Here is a 9,994-nt window from a genome sequence, read left to right on the forward strand (position 1 = left end):
ACCAGAACTGGTGAATTATCTGCGTCACCAGGTTCCATCGTCGAATTTTGCTGGGGTTCTCGTTGACGTATGAAGACTCTGGGATAACTTGGAGAGGCTCACCTATCAAAAAATGTCCTGGTGTGAGCACTTGGAGATCTTCTGGGTCGTCCGACATCGGACAGATTGGCCTGGAGTTTAGACAGGCCTCTATCTGGATCACTATGGTGTTGAGTTCCTCAAACGTTAGTGTTGTCTTTCCCAGGACTCTTTTGAGGTGATATTTTGTTGATTTCACGGCTGCTTCCCATTTGCCACCGAAATGAGGGGCTCTAGGTGGTGAGAGGCTCCATTGTGTCCCATTGGTGGCGAGAGCAGCCTGAATTCGTTGATTTTCTCTGGAAGCTTGGTGATAGAGCCTTTCTAGAACTTCTGCTGCGCTGGTGAACGTGGTGGCATTGTCACTGTACATGACAGCTGGAATGCCCCGTCTTCCGGTGAATCTCTTGTAGGCTCCTAGGAAGGCTTCCGTGGTCTGCGTGTTGACGAGTTCTAGATGAACTGCTGAAGTTGTGAAGCACACAAAAACTGCAATGTGCACCTGTCCTGGCTGTGCATTCGTTGGTCTCCACTTCAGGATCTGGAATGGACCTGCATAATCCACCCCTGTGTGGAGAAATGCTCTGGATGGTGATACTCTGGTTGCAGGCAGCTGACCCATCTGTTGTTGAGCCTGCTTCCCTCGGTGTCTGGTGCAGATAGCACAGCGCAGAATGTACGCTCTGACTGTGCCCCTGCCACCGATTATCCAGTACCTTTGTCTGGTGTAGGCCAGCGTGAGTTGAGTCCCTCCGTAGAGGGTTCTGCGATGAGCTTCTTCGATCACCAGTGTGGTGAATCTCGACTGACGTGGCAAGATTATTGGGTGTGTCTATTCAGGGTGTAGGTCTGAGTTCTTCAGGCGTCCCCCAAGTCTCATGATGTTCAACCCGTCTAGGGTTGGTGTGAGCTTTGGTAATTGGTGACCTCGTGGTAGCTGTTGATTTCTCTGAAGCACACGAAGGGCTGAAACAAAGTACTGATTTTGTGTTATTTTTACCCAGAATAATCTCGCTTCGTTGAGTTCTCTTGTTGACAGGATTGGTCCCGGGGGCGTCGGCAGTCTCCTGAATCTGTCGATTGCCCTGTTGATAGTCGCTGTTACTGCTAGAAGCCGAGCCATCGAGCTGTACCTGGTGAGTAGCTCAGCAAGTTCGTTGACCTTTGGTGCAACTGGATGTGCTCGTGCTGGTTTCGCTTCCTTGGCCACTTCTGGGATGTCCATTGCTGGAGCGTCAATTATTGATTGTGGCCACTCTTCAGGATCCTGATTAATCCACTCAGGTCCTGACCACCAAAGTTGATGATCTGCTAGCTGACTTGGAGATATGCCTCTGGATGCGCAGTCGGCTGGATTTTCTTTCCCACTGACGTGTCTCCAGATGGCATTCGGGAGAGTTTCCTGGATCTTGACCACTCTGTTGTGGACGAAATCTTTCCACCTTGATGCGTGGCTTCTGATCCAAGCGAGTGTTACTGCTGAATCCGACCAAAGATGAGTTTCTGCATGGTCGAGCTGAAGCATCCTCTGTGTTGAGGCTACTAGTTGTGTTAACAAGAGAGCTGCTGTAAGCTCTAATCTTGGAATAGTCATGCGCTTGATCGGTGCTACCTTTGTCTTCGCGCAGACCATCACTGTTGAAGCTGGCTCGTTGATGTTCCTGGTGCGTATGTACACCACTGCACTCATAGCTACGGTTGAAGCATCTGCGAATCCGTGTAATTGAATGTTACTTTCTTTTGATGTTAAATTGAGCCATCTGGGTACAGCAACTTTGTCCAATTCTGTGAGTTCCTGGCGAAATAACTCCCACCGTTGAGTGTACTCCGTGGGGAGGGGGTCATCCCAATTACATTTGAGTTTCCAGAGATCCTGTAGGAGGATTTTCCCTTTTACGACGACTGGAGCGATGAAGCCCAAAGGATCGAAGATCTGAGCTATCTCTGAAGATACAACCCTTTTGGTGATCGTCTGTGTGTTGAAGTCTCTGGATTTATACCTGAATGTGTCGGACGACTGATGCCAACACATTCCAAGAACTTTGGTGACTGATTCTTCAAACTGGATTACGGCTTCCTCTGTTGATAATCCGAGCTCGTGCAATAGCCGTGGGCAATTGCTGCTCCATTTCTGAAGAGCGAAGCCTCCAGCCTGACAGAGTCCTTGTCGTTGCCAGACTATCTCCTTGAGTTCTGCTGCTGACTCAGCTCCGCCGTAGATGTCGTCAACGTACCGACCTCTGGTGATTGTCTCGACGGCTGCTGGGAAGCGGTGACCCTCATCCTCCGCTAATTGTTGAAGAACTCTCAGAGATAGCCATGGAGAACAGTTGAGACCGTAGGTGACTGTGGTTAGCTGATAGGAGATTTGTTGCTGATTATCATCAATCCACAAAATTCTCTGGAGGTCCCAATCGTCCCTGTGAACTCGTATCTGTCTAAACATCTTAACGATGTCGGTGCCAAACACGAGTCTGTGCTTTCTCATCCATGTCAAGACGTCCATGGCGTTGATCTGCAATTTTCCACCAGGATATAATATATCATTGAGTGACATACCTGATGAGCTGGGACTGGAGCCGTTGAAAACGACTCTCAGTTTTGTGGTGATGGCCTCTTCTCTCAGAACCCCGTGGTGTGGCAGATAATAGGCTGGGGTAGGTTCTGGAGAATCGGGTGCTCTCTGCATATGTCCCAAAGCCTCGTACTCGTTGATAAACTCCTTGTAGAGCTGGGCATATTCCTGATTGTTGTTGAGTTTGCTGACTGTTGATTTGAGCTGTCGTGAAGCCTTGAACTTTGACTCCCCGAGCGCTTCTGCTGACGTTTTCAATGGGAGCCTCACAATGTAACGCCCTGTTGAATCTCTGCTGTGTGTTGATCTGAAGTGTTTTTCACACTCCAGCTCGTCTTGTGATAGCTCTGAGTTGTCTGAACGTTGGACTGGTAATTCTTCCTGGACCCAAAACCTTTGTAGAAGCTCTAGTAGTCGTTCATTTGAAGATTCCCGTACAGCTGATAAGGAGACCCTCGTTGAGCGACCGGAGCAGTTGATTGGACCTGATAATATCCAACCAAATGCTGTTCGTTGGCCATCTAATCTTGACTGTTTAGATTTGACAACTTCATCTTTAATTATCTGCCCGTAGTTGTCATCCCCTATTATTATATCTATTGGTCCAGGCTGGAGATACTGTTGATCAGCTAGTTGAAGGTTTTCTAGTGAGCCGATATCGACTGATTCACAGGAAAATGATGGCAGGATTGCTGTGAGTTTCTTCAAGACGTGGGCGTTGAGTTTTACTTGCTGGGGCCCGTTGATTGCTTGTAGCGTCACTGACACCCTTCCTCTTGTGTGGCCTGAATTGACTCCGCCAATTCCTATTAATTCCAACGTTTCTGTTGTTCTTGTGAGGTGCAGTTGATGTACTAATTTCTCAGAGATAAATGACACCTCTGATCCTTGATCAATTAGTACTCTGGCTCTGCTGATGAATCCTTTTGGGGATTTTACTTTGACTTGCGCTGTTGCTAACAGCACTGATTGTTGATCTGCTTCTTGTTGAGTTGTTTCTGCATTCTCACTGGTCCGCTGGTTGTTGAGGTTGACTGTTGCCGTTGATGTACTGGGTTGAGCTGTTGAGAATGACCAATGAGGAGGTTATTTTGTTGATTATGCTATAATTCGTTCACTCACTCGTGATCTTATCTGTACTCTGCCCTGGCTCGACTCTTGCTGATGCAGGGACATCTGTTGATTCCAAGTCACGTCGAGTTCTTGGTGGAGCGTTGGTGTACTCGCTTCCTCCATGAATTAAAGTGTGGTGATTGCCCTGACATTGTTGACATCTTTTCGTTGAGAAACACTTCGTCTTTCGGTGAGGTCCCAGACAGCTGAAGCAGAGGCCATTGCTTATGACTACGCTGTCCCTCTTTACTGGGGGCAACTCTCTGAATTTCTGGCACTCAGCAATGAAGTGTTTTTCCTTACACATGGCACAACAGTTTCTCGGAAGAAGCCTCTCAGCGTTGCTGTCTTGTTGAGTAGCTGCTGCGTAAGAGCTCTTCTTCTTCTTCAGTGATTTCCTGTCGGCGATGTTGGTTTCCTGTGTTGCATGAAGCTCTGATCCTGCGTTGATTCCTCTGCCGCAGGCTTCGACGAATCCGACGAATTCCTTCAGACTGGGAAAGTCTCTGGAATCTCCCAGTTTCAATTCCCACTGCTTAAGGGTTTCTGCATGTAATGATCTCCTCAGCAGGTGGGCAATCATCTGTTCAATCAAGTTCGTNGAGGAAACAATAGCACAACTACTCTTTGTCCGTTGAGATTCTGTCCGTTGACCGACTCGTGTAGACCCCGAAAGTTCGTTACACGAGGCGTCTTTTTAAATTCACCCGAATCCGATCACACTAATTACTCCCAAATCCGGCTCGAAGGACCAATGTTTGGTGAGGAACTAAGTTTAGGGTGGATTGGGAGGTTAGAGGATCGTCAGTGTGAAATAACTGTTGAGAGTCTTGACCTAATATGAACGTTAATTTATTCTCGCGTTCAAACCACGCTTTGTCAAATTTACAAAACACCTTGTCACTAGTTGATCGTACTGAATTTGTTTTAATTGTTTATAGGTTTTACACTGTTGAGTCACTGCTTAAATGGCTAATAAATGACGTGATTTTCTTTTTAATGAGTTTTTATCGCCGAGCTAATAGACGTTAATGTACTGAATGTCTACACTCTGCGCGTTACTCAAATACGGAGTTGAAATCTAATCAAAAACTGACTGCTTGGCTGATCGTTTTATACTGACTCGCGTTGATTTACGGTGACTCTACTAGACCTGAGCGTTGACCCGGAAAACACCGATGATTTTCGTAATTGGCCGAGCTTGTCGACCTTGGTCTTGGAGAGATTGGGTTGCGTTTCAAACAAGATTGTTATGTGAATTTCGCTATCTTCATTGATTACGAGATGTTCAGCAGAAACTCATCGACGGATCACTCTTCGATTTACTCTTTTAAGAATATCTTGGAGGCTAACGGCGATAGGGAAATTTTGTTGAAGACCTGTTGTTTCATTGCGAATTTTAAGGACTACAAAAAAGGTCCTATGAAAATTTTGCCATCTCCATTATATTCAACGATATTTATCTGAAACTAATTGAGTAATTTTCCGACAGATTTTCCTATTGCATTACTTCATTTTCTTTTTGTTAGGGAGGACGGGAGTAGAATGGAACACCAGGAACAACAATTATTTATTTATCCATTATTATTATTTATCCATTCTAACCAGTTAAACTCTCAATACCATTTGACCGGAGCACGTCTGAAAAACTTCGTTAAAAAACTTCGTCAAAAAAACTTGGTTAAATAAACTTTGGGAAAGTGAACTTTTGGTGAATTAAACTCTTGTCAAATTGAACTTCTGTCAATAAAACCTTCCGTTTATCTTGTCTGTTGTAAGAATATGGGTCAAGTTTGTGTTTGGGATTCTACAGTGTCATTAATGCTCTATTTTTGTGTTTTTTTGCATTTTTTCCCTCAAGTTTTGAGAAGTTTGCGTCACTAAAGCTCTATTTTTGTGTCATTAATACTCATCAATGCTCTATTTTGTGTCATTAATGCTCTATTTTGTGTCATTAATGGTCATTAATGCTCTATTTTTCATTAATGCTCTATTTTTGTGTTTTTTTGCATGTTATCCCTTAAGTTTTTTCAAGTTTTTTGAGGTTCAATTAAACCAGGTTTTTTTATTTTCGAGTTTTTTTGACGAAATTTTTTTAACGGAGATTTTGAAGACCCTATTTGAGCCTTAACCCTACAAGTCCTTGTGTGTCGATTGACCCTGTAGACCATTTGACTCTCAATTTCAAATATCCTTGACGATCATCCACCCCACAAGACGATTTGACCCTTCACCGTGATCGTCTGTGAGCGTCGTTTGACCCTCAATTCCAAACATTCTTAAGGATCGTTTAACTCTTAAGGCCGTAGAAATGGTCCAGCAGTATTTGAAAAACGACATTCACTATCGTCTCATTTTGCCCCGCGTTCTACTTCACCCCACTCTCTCATGCGGGTGAGTTTCACCCCTTCACCTCTGAAAATCGGCACCAAATTACTGTAAGGTAAATTCCGAAAGGTAAATTCCAAGAACTGATATTTATATTAGTATTTAACCTCTCTTCTCACCTTTACCCATCCTGAATAACTCGCATGAAATTTCTTGAAAAAAAAGGCGAAGAAACTCATATTTATATTATTTATATTATAGTGTTGAATCTCCTCTCCTCAATCGTTATCCATTCTGAAAAACCCCAATCAACTTTTTGGTACAATAACATTGATTCCAATAATTTATGTTTATATTAGGGTTTAAACCTCTTCACCCCACCGTAAAAATCATCGTTCGATTGGAAAAAAAAAATCAATAACTTGAATTTCTATTAGGGCAGAACGTCCCCCCTCATCGTCACCCACCCTAGAAAACCCCATTGGATGTATTTAAAAAAAAGAAAAAAAAATCATTATTATTATTATTATTATTATTATTATCGTAACTTGGATTTGCATTAGGGTTGACCCCCCCATTGTAAAAATCACCACCCCCCTGAATAAACCCAACGGATAACTATTAAAAAAAAACATTATTATTATTATTATTATTATTATTATTACTATTATTATTCCCATAACTTGGATTAGGGTTGATTCCCATATTGTAAAAGTCAACACCCCCCTCCCCTAATTAAACCCAACGGATGACTATTAAAAAAAAAATTCATATTATTATTATTATTATTATTATTATTATTCCCATAACTTGGATTTGCATTCGGGTTGATCCCCCCATTGTAAAAGTCACTCCCCACCCTGAATAAACCCAACGGATAACTATTAAAAAAAAAACATTATTATTATTATTATTATTATTATTATTATTATTATTATTATTCCCATAACTTGGATTTGCGTTAGGGTTGACCCCCCCCCATTGTAAAAGTCCCCCCCCCCTGAATAAACCCAACGGATAACTATTAAAAAAAAAATTATTATTATTATTATTATTATTATTATTCCCATAACTTGGATTTGCATTCGGGTTGACCCCCCCATTGTAAAAGCCCCCCCCCCCTGAATAAAATCAACGGATAACTTGAAAAAAAACATTTTTATTATTATTATTTTTATTATTATTATCCTCATAACTTACATTTTGCATTAACATTAACCCCCCTTCCCTCTGCATCTTCTCCCTAACAAAAAAAACCCCCACTTATTTTTCCATCAAAAATAGAGTATTACCCCCGCACCCTCCCCACCCTTAAATCAATGCATTAGTCAATTAATTTATCCATTTATTGATTAGTGAATACATTGTTTATTAAGACTTCTAAAGTGTCTCAAACTTTACTATTGAATTGATGCACATATCTTATATTCCCAATGGGTCTTAGACCCTATGTAACTGAAACCACCTCGACTATCTGAAATTCAGATCCCTTTCATATCTTAAATTATCGATCTTATTATTTAAGACATCATAGCTACCTTACCCCTCGCGACAATACTTAATTTCCGTAAGATACATTGATTCAGATACGATATCTATCTTAATTTAAGACTCCTCACCCTACTTCCCCTCTGAATACTGAATTTCAGTAAGGTTTTCAGTAGGGACTTTTTGTAGTGTAGGAAGTCGGTGAATTTGTCGATGGAAAGGATCGGTGGGGCGTAGCAACAGTAGAAATAAGTGCCGTCAACCCTACCCGTTACAAAGCCATTTTCCATACTGCCACTGCTAATGCTCTGAAATGGCCGATTCCTACAAGCCCAGATTTCAGCTTTCTTCCTGGCGACAGTAATCCAGGATTGGGCTCCAAGATATCGATATGGCTCCGAGATCATGACAATCAGTCTTCAGCTCCCGCACCGTTTGCATGAGCAGATCGTGTGCGTCCCTGCAGAGGTTTAGGTTGAGCTGCAGAACCTTGCCGTTCACTCGTTTATTTCCGCTGTTTGCCAGTGAGCTTCTGGAGTGCCCCCTTATATGCTGGGCGTCTACTTCTGCCAGCAATGTAGGCATCATTCTCCGAATGTTCGTTCTCGCTGCACAGGGCACGTCGTGAATTTTTCTTACAGTCCTTGGCTTTGTGACCCTCCTCTGCACACTTCACGCAGAGATTCGATCGATGGACTGTGCTTCTGCACTTAGTGGCAAGATGAATGAAGTGCCAGCACTTGAAACATTTTATCGGTCTCACCACCCTCCTGATACGGCAGTTGACTCAGCCTACCTCGATCTTACCGTGCTCTCCCAGGATCTTTTTCGCTGTGACTTCCGCAAGTATCACTGAGGCAGTCTGGGTTCCTCCATAAGCCTTACACACGGACTTGATGGTGTCTGCACTAATTTTGTGTTCTTCTCTAGCAGCTCCTCTCAGAGCTACAAGAACATCCACCTTTGTCATAGTCTCGTCGAGGTCATTAATCTCAAGATCTGCATGTAGCCCTTTACTGAGCACCTCAGCCTCGTCCCCAAGGAGGTCGGCGATGGTTTTGTGTAGCTGAGAGGCTCCACCAGTGAACTTCCTACTCATTGTGATGAGCATATCCCTGGTAATCGTTCTGCGGATCTTGTCAACGCATGCACGGGCTTGGTCTATCGGGATGTCTGGTTTGACTCGAGTAAGAATATCCGAATACTTAAGTTTGTCCTTCGGTCGGATAATCAGCGCATCAGGTCTAATGTCTGGCTTCCTCTGCACCTTCTTCTTCTGGTCTGATTCTTGGCGGGGTTTTTGCATGGGCAGGTACTTCCCTCTCTTGCCCTTCATTTCCACCCAGTCCGGTGTTTTGGCAGGCTACTTGGGAACCAAATTCTGCTGCTTCGGCTTCTTCAGGTCTCGGGTCTCGGTCCCTGGTGAGCTCTTCAGGCTACGCCTCCGCCGTATGCCTTTCTTGATATCACGTTCGACCTCTTCCACTTCGGAGTCTTTCACCGTTGTTTCGGAGTCCGTATGTCAGCGGCTTCTGCAGTGTTAGCATCGTTGGTATCTGTTCCTCTTCATGACGCCGGAACTTGGCGAAGTCACCGACAATCGTAAATATCCCGGTTTTGATCTCCTTATGGATGTTCGGTATTCCCTGCAAAAAAGTGTTGAGATACGTAAGGCGCTTCTCGGACTGCTGCCATTCACGGATCCGCTCCTTCCCGAGTTGGGCCTGAGGCCCATCTCTCCTTGTAGCATCTGAGGCCAAGGAGTCCACCTTTGAAGTACTTGGTGATGATTGGCTCCTTCCACAATCCACGGAGCCGGCATCAGCCACCGGGGCTTACACCCGATCGGAAATGACAGCGGGATTTACCTGGTCCGGAATACCCGCATGGGAACTTCGCATCTTAACATAACTCAACATTTTTTCTCTGGGCTGCTGAAGGGGGCCCACCCTTTGTTGTGGGCTGCTGGAGGGAGCCCACCCTACACACCTCTTTTAGAGTTGGGCTTTTCTGCCCAGATGTCCTGAAAAGGACAGGCCTCGTCTCACAAAGAACACTAAGGAGGTATTCCCCTCCGATTTCGATGAAACTCATATATGTTGGAGAGGACTCGAAACTAAGCGACACGCATTTTTTTTATCGGCAGATACGCAGTTTTAAGGCGGGAAACCATGGTCAGAATGTGATTACTATGGGGGTGATTTTTCAATTCCACCTATAGGTATAAGAAGGGAATTTTGTTAAATGTTCATTATGAGAATAAATAGCTCGTGAGCAATTATGAAGATCACAATTGATAGTCTCTCGGGGGGTTGAAATTTGGGGGGTAAACTTCCCCTGTAAAGACTTCATTTTTCAAAAAAAAAAAACTATGATTCAGAATTTTATGAAACCAACTGCGTTGGATGGAAC

At 43.8% G+C, this 9,994-nt stretch overlaps 1 protein-coding gene across 1 annotated transcript in view; it reads right to left on the reverse strand.

Moving 5' to 3' along the window:
* LOC107039107 overlaps positions 1 to 4,349 on the reverse strand; it is an 18,533-nt gene extending 14,184 nt beyond the window's left edge. The window contains exons 1-3 of the mRNA XM_015258574.1: positions 3,776 to 4,349; positions 1,079 to 3,714; positions 103 to 883 (exon numbers count right to left, since the gene is read on the reverse strand). Coding sequence (XP_015114060.1) covers positions 103 to 883; positions 1,079 to 3,714; positions 3,776 to 4,349 — 3,991 coding nt within the window. The remainder of the gene's footprint in view (positions 1 to 102; positions 884 to 1,078; positions 3,715 to 3,775) is intronic.
* Between the last annotated feature and the right edge of the window lie 5,645 nt (positions 4,350 to 9,994).

The sequence above is a fragment of the Diachasma alloeum genome, unplaced genomic scaffold (assembly GCF_001412515.2).
Source record: "Diachasma alloeum isolate Michigan unplaced genomic scaffold, Dall2.0 Dall_scaffold_00292, whole genome shotgun sequence".
Lineage (NCBI taxonomy): Eukaryota > Metazoa > Arthropoda > Insecta > Hymenoptera > Braconidae > Diachasma > Diachasma alloeum.